The sequence below is a fragment of the Oncorhynchus mykiss genome, chromosome 28 (assembly GCF_013265735.2).
Source record: "Oncorhynchus mykiss isolate Arlee chromosome 28, USDA_OmykA_1.1, whole genome shotgun sequence".
NCBI lineage: Eukaryota > Metazoa > Chordata > Actinopteri > Salmoniformes > Salmonidae > Oncorhynchus > Oncorhynchus mykiss.
Window position 1 is genome coordinate 28,592,519 of NC_048592.1, and position 18,144 is coordinate 28,610,662.

The following is an 18,144-nucleotide window of genomic DNA, read 5'->3' on the forward strand; positions in this document are numbered from 1 at the left end:
CAGTTTTATGTAATAACTCCAAAAATAGAAAAGTGCATTGGGACTTTTGATGTATGTACTAACGCAAATCTGGTTGAATCAACATTTTTCTAAGTCATTTCAACTAAAAAAAATCTATGTTATGACTTTGAATCTAGGTGGAAAACTGATTGGATTTGCAAAAAAGTCATCAATGTAAGGGAATTTCTTTTTTAAACATTTTTTTATCAAACCCAAATCCAATTACATGGTGACATTTTTGGTTGATTTCACGTTTAATTCACGTTAGTGGACAACTCAACCAAATGTGACGTTGGCGTTGAACTGACATCTGTGCTCAGTGGGATGCCACACTTGCCCTGTTGCTATTGGTGTAAAGGCAAGCTGCCAATCATGCATTCGCTTGGCTCTGTTCAAGGCACCCGCGCTGTACCTGACTGTCGCGTTGTTTAGGACAGAGCGCTTTAAACTGTCCACCAATAGTGAACTTGGGTCACCAAGGCATTTATAATCCATATCCAGCATTTGTTCACGCACAACTGGTGAGTGTTCTTGCCATTTTCTCAATCCTTTTTTGCTTGGCAAAGTTGTATGATAAGGCTAATAGCCTAACCACCGATCAAGCAACATTATGGACTAAACTTTAAAATCCTGTTGCTGCTCTGTATGCTGCTGTGACAATATAGGTCAAATTAAGATCCTGCATATATTATAACTTTGTATGGGTTTTAGGTTTTAACCTGAGTTCGTTATTTTTAAATCATTTCAACATAAATTCACTCTCATATGTTAAATTTCTCTTTTAGCGTGCATGTATAAAACAATTGGACAGGCGCACTGCGGGGTCTCCAGTGATCTCTTCATTTAAACCACCACAGGTTTTACCGCCAGTGCTCCTGTTCTAACATGGGAAGGCATGGGGATTTATTGTCATTTTATAGGAACTTTTACTTGGGACACTGTTGTTTCACTCATGTGAGAGCTGCAAAATCACAGACGACTATTCCTCAGTCCAATGTTTGGGCAGTGTACTCAAGCGCGTGTTCTCCTTTTGTTTCCTTCGTGTTCACCTTATACTTGAGTGAATAAACTATTCTAATTGACCAAAATAGGTCCAGAATATACAGCATTTATGTCTCATCGTTTGGGCATTCTTTGTGCATCTAGGCTATGGTATTGACAAATACTTTGCATGAGCCCCATACTCATGCAAAGCCCTATATTGGAATGAAATACACACCCATTAAATAATAGCATAAAGCATAAAGAAAATGAAGGAAGAATGCACATGAAATTGTATACTACAAATATGCATACTGTTTTACCATCTTACTGTACATGTGCCCTTTTGAAAACCATGTGTCCATGCAGTTATTGTTGTGGAAGCAGATGCCCCAACAGATTTGCTGCCTGGCTAAATCACCGCAGTGATCAGCTTAGGGCAGGCAGCTTAGAGAAAACCTCCTTCCACTAGAACTGTCAGTCTGCCTGAGGAGGGATTGGAGCTGGGAACTGACCATCACAGTTTGTAGCTGCCACTCTTCACATGGGGACATATTGGGGACATATTGAAACACATCCGATTGATCTGGGCAGGTGCTGATGAAGAAGTAGCCTATAATATGTCTGTAAAGAAAATAAAATAGTCCGCATACTGCAACACTCTATATGCGCCCAAGTGTGATATATCAGGCCAGCTAAACATGTTTCTTAAGTCTTTCATCAGTTCTCAAACCTTATTAGAAGTGATGAACTAAGGGTCAAAGCTGTGTCCAGCCAAATTAGGCTGGGTTTACACAGGCAGCCCAATTCTGGGCTTTTTTTCACTAATTGGTCTGTATGATCTGATGTGAAAAGATCTGATGTGATTGGTCAGAGAAATGCAGTCTTTGTCACACGTGGGAGGACATATGGCACAGTTCATAATGCTGACCAGGGTTGGGATCAGGGAGTCCTGTTTCAGTTCTTTCTAATCAGGAGATTCATTGAAATTCCCCTTCAAGAACTGAAAAGTGCCATTCATTTTCAATTAGGATTTTTCTAATGTATTCTTGTTTAAAATAATATTTAGCCTTTTGATTTTAAACAGGAAAATAATTAGAATTTGAATTGCATTGTTTATACAGAGCTGTGTGATGATGTCACTGTAATCATGATAGACATAACTGGCCCTATGCCACCTGGCAATATTTCATCACAAGGGCTTTATGTCAATAACATTTACAACCATAACAGCTGCCCAAATGTTTCTACATCACCCCATTTCCTCCTACAATATCAGAGTAGTGTATCCCCCATGTCCTCATAGAAGAACCCCCAAAAATGTAATAACATGTAAAAGAAGAACAGGAACTGTACTTTAGTTCTATCACCTGTTTGCTTATCTCTGTTTTGGAGACAAACAGACGCATGCTTTGCCGCAGAGTGCAACACTTGTCTATTGTTGTTATCACCTCCTATTTATAGACTCTCCTTGAGTTTACACTGTCTTCAGAAAGTATTCAAACCCCTTGACTTATTCCACATTTTGTTGTGTTACAGCCTGAATACAAAATGGATTAAATATTTGCAAAAAAAGTCTCACCCATCTACACACAATACCCAATAATGTTTGCACATTTTCTTGGAAATGAAATACAGAAATATCTAATTTACTTAAGTATTCACACCCCTGAATCAATATTTTGTAGAATCACCTTTGGCAGTGATTAAAGCTGTGAGTCTTTCTGAGTTAATCTATTAAGAGCTTTCTACACCTGGATTTGCAACATTTAACCATTATTTTCAAACGTCTTCAAGATCTGTCAAATGAGTTGTTGATCTTAGCTAGACAACTATTTTCAGGTCTTACCATAGATTTTCAAGTAGATTTAAGTCAAAACTGTAACTTGGCCACTCAGGAACATTCACTGTGTTCTTGGTAAGCAACTCCAGTGTAGATATGGCCTTGTTTTATAGGTTATTGTTCTGCTGAAAGGTGAATTGATCTACCAGTCTCTGGTGGAAAGCAAACTGAACCAGGTTTTTCTCTAGGATTTTGCCTGTGTTAAGCTACATTCCGTTTCTTTTTTATCCTGAAAAACTCCCAAGCCTTAACGATTACAACCATACCCATAACATGAGGCAGCCACCACTATTCTTGAAAATATGGAGAGTGTGTCACAATTGTGTGTATAGGTGGTAGGGAAGTCAGGCGCAGGAGAATTAAACTTGGTAAAATGGAGTCATTTAATAAAACAAAACATAACTCCAAAAACCATAAATACAAATGAAACAAATTGGGTACGAGGACCCGTCGCGCACCAAATACAAACAACACGAAACTGAACATAAAACAATCTCTGACAAAGACATGATGGGAAACAGAGGGTTAAATACACAACAGGTAATGAATGGGATTGAAACCAGGTGTGTAGGAAGACAAGACAAAATCAATGGAAAATGAAAAATGGATGAATGATGGCTAGAAGACCGGTGACGTCGACCGCCGAGCACCACCCGAACAAGGAGAGGCATCGACTTTGGCAGAAATCGTGACAGAGTGGTACTCCGTAATCTTTTGTATTTGATTTGCCCATGTTGGGCAAATCAAATACAACCATGTTGTTGATCCATCCTCAGATTTGTCCTATCACAGCCATTCAACTCTGTACCTGTTTTAAAGTCACCATTGAACTCATGGTTTCCTTACTCTCCGGCAGCTGAGTTAGGTAGGGTGCCTGTATATTTGTAGTGACTGGGTGTATTGATACACCATCCAAATTGTAATTAATAACTTCACCATGCTCAAAGGGATATTCAATGTCTGCTTTTTTTACCCATTTACCAATAGGTGCGAGGCATTGGAAAACCTCCCTGGTCATTGTGGTTGAATCTGTGCTTGAAATTCCCAGTGTGACTGAGGGACCTTACAGATAAATGTATGTGTGGGGTACAGAGATGAGGCAGTCATTCAAAAATGTCCATTCAACTTGTTAAGCACATTTTTCTCCTGAACTCATTTAGGCTTGCCATAACAAAGAATTGAATAATTATTGACTCAAGACGTTTCAGCTTTTCATGTTTTATTAATTTGTTACAATTTCAAAAAACATAATCCCACATTGACATTATGGGGTATTGTGTGTAGGCCAGTGACCAAAAATCTCTATTTAATCCATTTTAAATTCAGTCTGTAACACAACAAAATTTGGTCATGGGGTGTGACTACTTTCTGTAGTTAGGGTGGACATTGTAGTTAAGGTTGCAAAAGAGAAACTTTCCCTGAATCCCCTAGTTGTTGTTTATTTCAGAAATTCCAGTTAGAGAATTACCAGAATCAGGGAGAATAAGCAGTTACAGTTGAAGTCGGAAGTTTACATACACCTCAGCCAAATACATTTAAACTCAGTTTTTCACAATTCCTGACATTTAATCCTAGTAAAAATCCCCTGTCTTAAGTCAGTTAGGATCACCACTTTATTTTAAGATGTTTAAATGTCAGAATAATAGTAGAGAGAATTATTTATTTTACTTTTTCTTGTCAGAAGTTTACATACACTCAATTAGTATTTGGTAGCATTGCCTTTAAATTGTTTAACTTGGGTCAAATGTTTCAGGTAGCCTTCCACAAGCTTCCCACAATAAGTTGGGTGAATTTTGGCCCATTCCTCCTGACAGAGCTGGTGTAACTGAGTCAGGTTTGTAAGGCCTCCTCGCTCACACACGCTTTTTCAATTCTGCCAACACATTTTCTATAGGATTGAGGTCAGGGCTTTGTGATGGCCACTCCAATACCTTGACTTTGTTGTCCTTAAGCCATTTTTCCACAACTTTGGAAGTATGCTTGGGGTCATTGTCCATTTGGAAGACCCATTTGTGACCAAGCTTTAACTTCCTGACTGATGTCTTGAGATGTTGCTTCAATATATCCACATAATTTTCTTCCCTCATGATGCCATCTGTTTTGTGAAGTGCACCAGTCCTCCTGCAGCAAAGCACCCCAACAACATGATGCTGCCACCCCCGTGCTTCACGGTTGGGTGTTCTTCGGCTTGTTAGCCTTCCCCTTTTTTTCTCCAAACATAACGGTGGTCATTATAGCCAAACAGTTCTATTTTCGTTTCATCAGACCAGAAGAAATTTCTCCAAAAAGTACGAACTTCCAACTGTGCAGTTGCAAACCATAGTTTTTTTTTTTAATGGTGGTTTTGGAGCAGTGGATTCTTCCTTGCTGAGCGGCCTTTCAAGTTATGTCGATATAGGACGCGATTTACTGTGGATAAATATACTTTTGTACCCGTTTCCTCCAGCATCTTCCCAAGGTCCTTTGCTGTTGTTCTGGGATTGATTTGCACTTTTCGCACCAAAGTACGTTCATTTCTAGGAGACAAAACGCGTCTCTTTCCGTCTCCTTCCTTAGCAGTATGACGGCTGCATGTTCCCATGGTGTTTATACTTGGGTACTGTTGTTTGTACAGATGAATGTGGTACCTTCAGGCATTTGGAAATTGCTCCCAAGGATGAACCAGACTTATGGAGGTCTATTTTTTTTCTGAGGTCTTGGCTGATTTCTATTGATTTTCCCATGATGTCAAGCAAAGAGGCACTGAGTTGGAAGGTAGGCCTTGAAATACGTCCACAGGTACACCTCCAATTGACTCAAATTATGTCAATTAGCCTATCAGAAGTTTCTAAAGCCATGACATCATTTTATGGAATTTTCCAAGCTGGTTAGAGGCCCAGTCCACTTAGTGTATGTAAACCTCTGACCCACTGGAATTGTGATACAGTGAATAGTAAGCGAAATAATCTGTCTGTTAACAATTGTTGGAAAAAATTACTTGTGTCATGCACAAAGTAGATGTCCTAATCCGACTTGCCAAAACTATTGTTTGTTAACAATACATTTGTGGAGTGGTTGAAAAACAAGTTTTAATGACTCCAACCTAAGTGTACAGTGGGGCAAAAAAGTATTTAGTCAGCCACCAATTGTGCAAGTTCTCCCACTTAAAAAGATGAGAGAGGCCTGTACTTTTCATCATAGGTACACTTCAACTATGACAGACAAAATGAGGGGAAAAAATCCAGAAAATCACATTGTAGGATTTTTAATGAATTTATTTGCAAATTATGGGCCTGGACATGTACTGGCTTAAGCAGGGGGACACGTGTGGCACTGCCGGATTTGAGTCCCTGGCGGCGTAGTGTGTTACTGATGGTAGGCTTTGTTACTTTGGTCCCAGCTCTCTGCAGGTCATTCACTAGGTCCCCCCGTGTGGTTCTGGGATTTTTGCTCACCGTTCTTGTGATCATTTTGACCCCACGGGGTGAGATCTTGCGTGGAGCCCCAGATCGAGGGAGATTATCAGTGGTCTTGTATGTCTTCCATTTCCTAATAATTGCTCCCACAGTTGATTTCTTCAAACCAAGCTGCTTACCTATTGAAGATTCAGTCTTCCCAGCCTGGTGCAGGTCTACAATTTTGTTTCTGGTGTCCTTTGACAGCTCTTTTGTCTTGGCCATAGTGGAGTTTGGAGTGTGACTGTTTGAGGTTGTGGACAGGTGTCTTTTATACTGATAACAAGTTCAAACAGGTGCCATTAATACAGGTAACGAGTGGAGGACAGAGGAGCCTCTTAAAGAAGAAGTTACAGGTCTGTGAGAGCCAGAAATATTGCTTGTTTGTTGGTGAGCAAATACTTATTTTCCACCATAATTTGCAAATAAATTAATAAAAAATCCTACAATGTGATTTTCTGGATTTTTTCCCCTCATTTTGTCTGTCATAGTTTAAGTGTACCTATGATGAAAATTACAGGCCTCTCTCATCTTTTTAAGTGGGAGAACTTGCACAATTGGTGGCTGACTAAATACTTTTTTGCCCCACTGTATGTAAACTTCCGACTTCAACTGTATGTACAGAACATTTTACCAGTAACTGGAAGGCCCCCATATTCTCCTCACTTATCAGACTGCTATCTCTTTCAGGTTCCTACCTCTATGTGAAGAGCAAATATAGAGGCTGCTGCTGAGTCATCCCATTAAGGGGGCTGTCTGAGAAAATAGCTAGTCTAGAATATCTGTGGAGCATGGTGAGAGACAGGAAGTCTGCGGTAGGGCTCACATTTCGTGGAAAGATGTAAGGAGAGACCAGGGAGATGCTGGCATGCCCTTTCAGGGCCATAGGTCATCACTGTCACTGTCACCACACACAGAAGCACACCCCTAAGGTACCCCAGAGTGCATTCGTTTTTGCACTTTATGATTTTTTAAAGTATGCGTATCGGCATTCCAGTTGGAGACTCTTGCCTTGTAGGTCAGTACATTTCTGTAATATGATATTAGGGGCCTGAAGGCTATGCTCTCTCAGACCAAAAATTTGGTGTGTTATTGGCTAGACCAGACTCCTGTTAAAGGGATAGTTCACATAAAAAGGTGACGTATCCCTTTAACTTCCCACTCAATGGATCATAAAGCCCTATTCACTGGATGACTGGTATGTGTGTCTACGCATCACATTTTAGCTGTTGTTTTTGTTCCAGAGTTTCCTTCTCATCGCCATTGTTTTTTCTTTCTTAATTTTTCTTTGGTCCAGGGTCGGTATGGAAGAGGCAGACCTGGTCAAGGAGCGGCTCCAAGCCATAACGGTAAACTGACCTAGAGTTCTGGTTCTCTTACAGCAAATCAACGACTGAATAATATCTGTGTCAAGTACTTTAAGGTTCACAACTTTCTTTTTTAAATACTTTATCTGCAGGATAAGAGGAAAGTCCAAGAGGACATTGCTCATAAAAAGCTGGAGATTGACAAGGAGAAATTAAAGCTTCAGCACTTAAAGGTACAGTTAGGTAATTTGACCATCAATGAAGTGATAACATTACAGTTTATCTTACTGTCATATTGTCAAACCACATTGTTTCAATAATTCGTAACTATCTGATGACAGCGAGAGTTCCAAGTATATCAGCTTGATGACAGTTTTTAGATTTTATGGTCACTGTGGCTGAGCAGTCCATTAAAGACATATGTTAGAGTGCAAAAATAACACGTCATTCATGACAGTTAAGACATAATGCTGTGTCACCCTCTCTTACTTTGAACAGAAAAAGTCATTGAGAGAGCAATGGCTCATGGATGGAGCAGCCACCCAGAGCCCACAGCAGAGAGAGACTTTGAGGGGAGATCAACAACAAACTAAGCTCCTCCAGACCAGCATCCACAGGTACAGTAAGCCAGGACAACTGATACTCCATTTGTTCATGTCTAAACTGATCTACACTACAGTGCCTTGCGAAAGTATTCGGCCCCCTTGAACTTTGCGACCTTTTGCCACATTTCAGGCTTCAAACATAAAGATATAGAACTGTATTTTTTTGTGAAGAATCAACAACAAGTGGGACACAATCATGAAGTGGAACGACATTTATTGGATATTTTAAACTTTTTTAACAAACCAAAAACTGAAAAATTGGGCGTGCAAAATTATTCAGCCCCTTTACTTTCAGTGCAGCAAACTCTCTCCAGAAGTTCAGTGAGGATCTCTGAATGATCCAATGTTGACATAAATGACTAATGATGATAAATACAATCCACCTGTGTGTAATCAAGTCTCCGTATAAATGCACCTGCACTGTGATAGTCTCAGAGGTCCGTTAAAAGCGCAGAGAGCATCATGAAGAACAAGGAACACACCAGGCAGGTCCGAGATACTGTTGTGAAGAAGTTTAAAGCCGGATTTGGATACAAAAAGATTTCCCAAGCTTTAAACATCCCAAGGAGCACTGTGCAAGCGATAATATTGAAATGGAAGGAGTATCAGACCACTACAAATCTACCAAGACCTGGCCGTCCCTCTAAACTTTCAGCTCATACAAGGAGAAGACTGATCAGAGATGCAGCCAGGAGGCCCATGATCACTCTGGATGAACAGCAGAGATCTACAGCTGAGGTGGGAGACTCTGTCCATAGGACAACAATCAGTCTATATTGCACAAATCTGGCCTTTATGGACGAGTGGCAAGAAGAAAGCCATTTCTTAAAGATATCCATAAAAAGTGTCATTTAAAGTTTGCCACAAGCCACCAGGGAGACACACCAAACATGTGGAAGAAGGTGCTCTGGTCAGATGAAACCAAAATTGAACTTTTTGGCAACAATGCAAAACGCTATGTTTGGCGTAAAAGCAACACAGCTGAACACACCATCCCCACTGTCAAACATGATGGTGGCAGCATCATGGTTTGAGCCTGCTTTTCTTCAGCAGGGACAGGGAAGATGGTTAAAATTGATGGGAAGATGGATGGAGCCAAATACAGGACCATTCTGGAAGAAAACCTGATGGAGTCTGCAAAAGACCTGAGACTGGGAGGGAGATTTGTCTTCCAACAAGACAATGATCCAAAACATAAAGCAAAATCTACAATGGAATGGTTCAAAAATATACATATCCAGGTGTTAGAATGGCCAAGTCAAAGTCCAGACCTGAATCCAATCGAGAATCTGTGGAAAGAACTGAAAACTGCTGTTCACAAATGCTCTCCATCCAACCTCACTGAGCTCGAGCTGTTTTGCAAGGAGGAATGGGAAAAAATGTCAGTCTCTCGATGTGCAAAACTGATAGAGACATACCCCAAGCGACTTACAGCTGTAATCGCAGCAAAAGGTGGCGCTACAAAGTATTAACTTAAGGGGGCTGAATAATTTTGCACGCCCAATTTTTCAGTTTTTGATTTGTTAAAAAAGTTTGAAATATCCAATAAATGTCGTTCCACTTCATGATTGTGTCCCACTTGTTGTTGATTCTTCACAAAAAAATACAGTTTTATATCTTTATGTTTGAAGCCTGAAATGTGGCAAAAGGTCGCAAAGTTCAAGGGGGCCGAATACTTTCGCAAGGCACTGTATGTTTACATTGCTCGTTTATTAACATGGCTGCCTGATGGAATATAGGCCTTGGTATGTCGAGATGTGTTTTTCATCTTGGATGCTTCATTCGATTAAACCTTACCCATGTTAAATCTGTACCACTTACGGTGAAGTGTTGCTTTTAAATGGGGACGCCTCTTTTATTTATTTTATTTCTATGCTCAACACCCTAGCAACGTGTATTGGACTGTCTGCGGTGAAGGGTAGCCCATCAACTGTCCAGTTAAACCTATATTTGTCTGTAGATTGGTCCAAGTGGCAGTCAGTGCGTTCCCTGAAACCCATAAGGTGCTGGTAATAAGACACCCGTAACTGAGATGGAAGTAACAGAGTTATTTTTTTTACCTAACGAAAACCACCTTGGATTTAAACATATAGGTATTTGTCACTATTAAAGGGTGGTGTTCTGGCCTTTTTGTTTCTTTAGTAAGAGTGAGGGACATCCACAAATAGACTCATTCTGTCCTCCCCCCTCCTGATCCACCCATCTCAACTGAATGGACACTTTTTTGTATTTCACAGGGTAGGTTCCAATCTGTTAGGGTCGTACCGCTTTGGGGTATAGCCATTTGAACTGTAGGTGTCAAGTGGCAGGGTTGTGCTATTCTAATGGGGTGATTTAATGCCAGTTGGGTGGGATAGCACAACATTGATGGGGTTGTCAGAGGTGGGATGCCCTGGTGGTTGACCCTGAGTCTGTCTGCTGCCAGCCATGATCAGTTTGCCAAGTTACACCTCTGACGAGATTAGAGCCAGAAAAGGAAGTCTTCCGAAGATGAGAAAACTGTCAGTTCACTGATCCGTTCTTCATCCCTTCTCCGCTTGTCTATGAGGTGATATGACCTTTGACCCTTTCTGTCTCGGCTTGCAGGATTGAGAAAGAGATTGAGGCTATGGAGAGGGAAGAGACGATGATATCAAAAAACGAGGGCTTCATACTGAAGAGACTGAAGGCTATTGAGAAAACCCCTGAGGAGATAATAAAGGTACTTGGACATAACATAATTGACAGTGAGATATTTCTGGTTTAGATGTTTTGCTTTGGCCACAATGGCCACTGTTCATCTGAGGTTTTGTTGATCTGAGTTGTATCTCTAAAAGTGCTGTATGTATGTTGTCTTACAGGAGGCAAATGAGAATTTCAAAGAAGGTAAGGCCTTTTGCTAACTTTCTGATTGCGTTATTCATTTAATGTATTTGATCAAGCATGTTACACTATACACATAATCATTGGTAATACAAAAAACATAGCTTATTTTTTTTCACAGAGACAATCTATATTTCCCCAGCTACTCTAGATGTCCCAAAGTTCTATAAGCCTCAAATTTCAAGGAAGCAGTCCTTTAAATTTAATAAGGACACACCCAAACAAAGTAAGAAACTTCATAGTAACATTTATTACAACAATAGCGTGTACTGTAGATATGTCAAAACCCTATTTGTATCTAATTTCAACCCATCTCTCTCTCCATCTCTCCCTTCCTCGTACTCTCTGTCTCTCCTCCTTCTCTTCTCCTCCAGCCATGTTTGCAATGGAGATCAACGTCCAGAAGGACCTCCGTACCGGGGAGAGCCGGGTCCTGTCTACATCCACCGTCACCCCCCAGGAGCTACAGCAGAGAGGGGTTAAAGTCTACGACGACGGCCGTAAGTCCGTCTATGCCCTGCAGTCTGATGGGTCTCACCTGGGGAATGGAGTGGATGAGCTCAGCCCTATAGAGGTGGAGGAGCTGCTGCGAGCAGCCACAGAACAGAAGAAGTCTCAGAGAGGACCTCGGGGCCACCAGGGCCATCAGGAATCAGCACCTGCATTCTCCCCTAACTATAGCCCTCGGGGCCACCAGGAACCAGTGCCTGTAATTTCCCCCAACTGTGGCCCTCTGGGCCACCAGAAACCAGTGCCTGCATTCTCCCCCAACTGTGGCCCTTTGGGCCACCAGGAAGCAGTGCCTGCATTCTCCACCCCCTGTGGCCCTCGGAGCCACCAGGAGCTCAGCCCAATGGAGGTGGAGAAGCTGCTCCGAAAGGCTATAGTGCAGAAGATGCCTCAAAGCGAAGCTTTCCCACAGGACCATCAGGTTCACCAGGAATCAGTGCCTGCATTCTCCACCACCTCCGGCAGGAGTGCCTCAGCCTCCAACAGGCCCCAACAGAGTCATGCTAAAGTCCTCCAAGGAACCAATGGGAATGGGTATCAGCAGGAGTTGTATGAGCATGACGTCCTCTCCAGGAAGGAGCTCCACTACATTGATGGAGTCCACTACTCAGGGCCGGAGAGTCTCTCCTCCTCCCCTCACATTCCAGTCCCCTCTTTCATCTGCAGGAAGGACGAGGAGTACTACCAGCCAACCAACGGGTACAACCAGAACCCTTTCTCCTATGGCGGGGAGTTTCACCCCACCCACAACTCCTACCATAGCCCTAGAGAGAGCCAGCAAGGCGGGATGTTTTACAACTCGTCGGCTAAAAAGGACCAGAAACCATCTCCGATCTACCAGGAAGACTTGCACTTCAGTATCCTGAACGCCATAGACACATCTGAGCCTATCACTGCGATCTTTATGGGCTACCAAACCGCCAAGGATGACAGTGGACGCGGTCTGGGCTACGAAGGGTCCATCCGGGCTGAGCTTGTCGTCATTGGCGATGAGGATGGGGTGGACGAGAGTAACCCTCAGCTTAACACCTACAACCCGGATGGATACAACAACTGGGGTTATCATCACTCTCAACCTCAACAGAAATTAATACAGTACATGGCAGAGCCCACCGCTAATATTAACGCTAACAATGCGTCACCGTACACAGCGTCAAAGAAGTTGGTCTACCCTGGTCAACAGGCCAAAGAGGCATGCTACCCATATTCAGACGGACAGTTGGACGCGACAGAGAAGCGCCCAGCCCCAGGTATCAGAAAGATTCAAAAGATTCAAAAGAGAAAGAAGCCATGCTGCATGCTCATGTAACCAACCTGTAACTGTTGACACTAGCTACCTAACATCACTTCCTTTGCTTTGACTGACAGCACTTTTGAGGTTTCTCATTGGCTGGCTAGTGTGTTGAACTGTATGCTGTATGCTGGCTTCTCTGTTGCATCAGTTTGTTCTTGTCTTAATCATTGTAACACAGACTGACCTGAAACTCTCATTTTAATCACACTCTGTCACTGTTTACATACATAGTGATGTTGTGTATCCATACCAGAGCTTGTTTTGATACTTGAAGTCAAACTCTGCCTCTCTCTAGTGGCTGGAAGACAGTAATGCTGTAACTTCGGTTTCCTACAGGAGGCCAAAATGTGCTCGACTGCTTGTATAATATGTCAAATATTATTGGATATTTTTTATGTTTCTACTTTTGGATAACAAAGCTAGAATGAACTTTTTTACTGACATATTATAAATAACTGGTCTGAAGGTACAGTGCAAATCAAATGTACACTCTGATTAAATCATTGCTTTGCACTAACTTAATATTTATTATTTTGCATGTGTTTTATAGAATCTCTTTTCCACATTGCAATGTTCTTATGCCATGTCTGTACTCTGTATACTTACAGTAATATGCATGATTGCTTGCCCAGTAACTTAAACAATAATTAACTCATTATTGACTGCCTTAATCCTCTTGTGAAACAATGATCTGTTTGATTGTGTGAGTGTGTACGTGCATGAGTGTGTGTGTGTGTGTGTGTGTGTGTGTGTGTGAGAGGGAGAGAGAGGTTGCGCTTTTTGAAATAAACATGTAACAATATGAACGGAGTATGCAAAACATTAAGAATAATTGATCTTTCCATGACATAGTCTGTCCAGGTGAATCCAGGTAAAAAATACAGTGCCTTGCGAAAGTATTCGGCCCCCTTGAACTTTGCGACCTTTTGCCACATTTCAGGCATCAAACATAAAGATATAAAACTGTATTTTTTGTGAAGAATCAACAACAAGTGGGACACAATCATGAAGTGGAACGACATTTATTGGATATTTCAAACCTTTTTAACAAATCAAAAACTGAAAAATTGGGCGTGCAAAATTATTCAGCCCCCTTAAGTTAATACTTTGTAGCGCCACCTTTTGCTGCGATTACAGCTGTAAGTCGCTTGGGGTATGTCTCTATCAGTTTTGCACATCGAGAGACTGACATTTTTCCCCATTCCTCCTTGCAAAACAGCTCGAGCTCAGTGAGGTTGGATGGAGAGCATTTGTGAACAGCAGTTTTCAGTTCTTTCCACAGATTCTCGATTGGATTCAGGTCTGGACTTTGACTTGACCATTCTAACACCTGGATATGTTTATTTTTGAACCAATCCATTGTAGATTTTGCTTTATGTTTTGGATCATTGTCTTGTTGGAAGACAAATTTCCATCCCAGTCTCAGGTCTTTTGCAGACTCCATCAGGTTTTCTTCCAGAATGGTCCTGTATTTGGCTCCATCCATCTTCCCATCAATTTTAACCATCTTCCCTGTCCCTGCTGAAGAAAAGCAGGCCCAAACCATGATGCTGCCACCACCATGTTTGACAGTGGGGATGGTGTGTTCAGCTGTGTTGCTTTTACGCCAAACATAACGTTTTGCATTGTTGCCAAAAATTCAATTTTGGTTTCATCTGACCAGAGCACCTTCTTCCACATGTTTGGTGTGTCTCCCAGGTGGCTTGTGGCAAACTTTAAACAACACTTTTTATGGATATCTTTAAGAAATGGCTTTCTTCTTGCCACTCTTCCATAAAGGCCAGATTTGTGCAATATACGACTGATAGTTGTCCTATGGACAGAGTCTCCCACCTCAGCTGTAGATCTCTGCAGTTCATCCAGAGTGATCATGGGCCTCTTGGCTGCATCTCTGATCAGTCTTCTCCTTGTATGAGCTGAAAGTTTAGAGGGACGGCCAGGTCTTGGTAGATTTGCAGTGGTCTGATACTCCTTTCATTTCAATATTATCGCTTGCACAGTGCTCCTTGGGATGTTTAAAGCTTGGGAAATCTTTTTGTATCCAAATCCGGCTTTAAACTTCTTCACAACAGTATCTCGGACCTGCCTGGTGTGTTCCTTGTTCTTCATGATGCTCTCTGCGCTTTTAACGGACCTCTGAGACTATCACAGTGCAGGTGCATTTATACGGAGACTTGATCACACACAGGTGGATTGTATTTATCATCATTAGTCATTTAGGTCAACATTGGATCATTCAGAGATCCTCACTGAACCTCTGGAGAGAGTCTGCTGCACTGAAAGTAAAGGGGCTGAATAATTTTGCAAGCCCAATTTTTCAGTTTTTGATTTGTTAAAAAAGTTTGAAATATCCAATAAATGTCGTTACACTTCATGATTGTGTCCCACTTGTTGTTGATTCTTCACAAAAAAATACAGTTTTATATCTTTATGTTTGAAGCCTGAAATGTGGCAAAAGGTCGCAAAGTTCAAGGGGGCCGAATACTTTCGCAAGGCACTGTATGATCCCTTATTGATGTCACTTGTTCAATTCATTTCAATCAGTGTGGATGAAGGGGAGGAGACAGGTTATAGAAGGATTTGTAAGCCTTGAGACAATTGAGACTTGGATTGTGTATGTGTGCCATTCAGAGGGTGAATGGACAAGAAAAAATATTGAAGTGCCTTTGAACACCGGTTTGTGTTAAGAACTGCAACACAGTTGGGGCAGCAGGGTAGCCTAGTGGTTAGAGCGTTGGACTAGTAACCGGAAGGTTGCAAGTTCAAATCCCCGAGCTGACAAGGTACAAATCTGTCGTTCTGCCCCTGAGCAGGCAGTTAACCCCTAGGCCGTCATTGAAAATAAGAATTTGTTCTTAACTGACTTGCCTAGTTAAAAAAAATAAAAACCGCTGGGTTTTTCACGCTCAACAGTTTACCATGTGTATCAAGAATGGTCCACCACCCGAAGGACATCTAGCCAACTTGACTCAACTGTGGGAAGCATTGGAGTCGACATGGGCAACTCTCTCTCCATGCCCCGATGAGTTGAGGCAGATGCCGATGAGTTGAGGCAGATCTCATTAGGAAGGTGTTCCTAATGTTTTTTACACTTAGTGTATAAACAATTGTTGTGTATTTATTTGTTCAATGTTTTCTTTATTTATTATTAAAACATTTCATCACACCGTCACTATGTAGCTAATGAGATTCAAAACAAAGTGCATGGCAATATGTTAAGCTGTCCAGTAGAACTGTAACTGAAGCTAATGTCAGAATAATTTCCTATACATAATCACTGTGTTAATACTGATCACTTCACATCTGATCACTTCACATCTGAGGAGTCAAAGGAAGAGGGAAAAGACATGCGTTCCACCCACCCACCCACCCACCCACCCACACACACACACACACACACACACCCTCCCTCCCTCCCTCCCTCCCACACACTCACACACACACGTACACACGCACCCAACAACACTTTCACACCATCTGACAGTGCTAACGACCTTTCTGTCACCTCTCATGATCTCTCTGAGGACAAGGACAGTGGATGGTCTGGACCTTAACAGACTTAACGGTCCAGACATCAATCAGATCATTAGACATGGATGTCTCCCGAACTAAGAGGCTTTTAAAAGGAATGTGTCATCCTGTAATATGTGATTGAGACACACTTATATAACTATAATTTGAGTTACGTAAATGCTGATGACACATGACTGAGGACATACACCAATCTTAGCTCTCCTGGGGTTGGTTCAGACAGTGTTTTTCCTCACAACTTTGTCTGCTTGGTGGGTAGGCTATTGGAAGGGTGGTGTTAATATACTTCACGTAAAGACTTGTCCAATACTTTTGTCATGAGGTTATTTCAGGACACACATTGCTATAAACATAACACAACTAATCTGGACGAATCTTAATTAGTCTTAATTGATGTGATATGATGTTTACATGGTAAATGTGTTTTATTTTCCCTTACATTTCCTACAGCTTCAAGTACGTGTATGGAGAAACCGGAACAGTTTGTGTAGAAATACTCCATGCAAGACTCATCAACCCTTCAAGTTCCATGACGAGGAGGAAGAAACACATCTTTGCGCAACACATTCGACGAACACCGAGCACACTTCTGTGAGGCCATCAACTTTATATTTGGATTCCAAATATAATTCTCAATACAAGGTTCTGTTTAAAAGTGTAAAACATGTTTGTTCATAATGTTTCCTTACACAGAGTATTAGAGCTTAAAATATACCAATGATGTCATTTCGAGAAGGAACAACCAGTCTAAAAACAGACTTTTGAAGGGAATCGCTGATCTTAAATGAAATATCTGCTTGTTCAATGTTCCTGAAGATATCAGTGCATTTGATGTTTACTCTCCAGCCTTTACGCTGCTGCCAGATATATTTTCCTCCTCTACTGTAGGCTACTAGCCAGCACTTTTCATATGCTAACAAACCTTTTTAGAGTGCCTTAATGTAATTTGCTGTTGAAACTGTAACCTGCTTGTGTATTGGTATAATAAAGTCATGCTAACAAAATCATTAAAAAGCTAATTGTCACGCAACTGAGTGTTAAGCTGTTATACAAAGGAAATGCCAATAAGTCGTTGAAACTGAGATTTTCTTATTATGTCCCTTGACAAAGGCTTTGATTTAACTAGAGTGTGGTGATGTGATATTAACTTTCTTTCAGCTCAAGGGGAGGATGCTGCAGATATTTGTCGATATCCATTATAAAACACAGAAACCAATATATGTATACACTGTCTCGTGCCCCCAAATATCTCTCACTTAAAATATAATTGTCTTCACTGACCCTATAGAACAGTGTTTCCCAACCCTGGTCCTCGAGTACCCTCAACAGTACACAGTTTTGTTGTAGCCCTTGACAAAAAAAAACTCATTCAACTCATTGAGGGCTTGATGATTAGTTGACAGTTGAATCAGGTGTGCTTGTCCAGGGTTACAATAAAAATATGTACTGTTGGGAGTAGTCAAGTACTAGGGTTGGGAAACACTGCTATAGAGGAAAGATACATTGTGAAGCCAGAAAAAAATCCATATTCACAGACCTTGATTCTTCTACCATTTAAAATCCCTGACAGGAGTAGTATTTGGTATTTTCTAAGGATCCCCATTAGCTGCTACTAAAGCAGCAGCTACTCTTTCTGGGGTCCACACAAAACCTGACAGAGTAGCTAACGGTTGGCTGTGTAGGAGGCTGTGTGGGGGAGTCTTTGTATTCCATCCCAGCTGTTGGTGCCATGCGTGTAACAACAACACATCAAATGGTCCGGTTGTTGTTTTGCATC

General features: G+C 41.4%; 1 protein-coding gene across 1 annotated transcript; it reads left to right on the forward strand.

Moving 5' to 3' along the window:
- Positions 1 to 465: 465 nt before the first annotated feature.
- Positions 466 to 17,397, forward strand: palmda (palmdelphin a; the record flags this gene model as incomplete). Its single annotated transcript, XM_021588635.2, has 9 exons — positions 466 to 521; positions 7,556 to 7,607; positions 7,718 to 7,798; positions 8,064 to 8,182; positions 10,757 to 10,871; positions 11,011 to 11,035; positions 11,154 to 11,258; positions 11,407 to 12,792; positions 16,818 to 17,397. Coding segments are annotated over 9 exons (1,980 nt in total), but the record flags the coding sequence as incomplete, so codon positions are not given.
- Between the last annotated feature and the right edge of the window lie 747 nt (positions 17,398 to 18,144).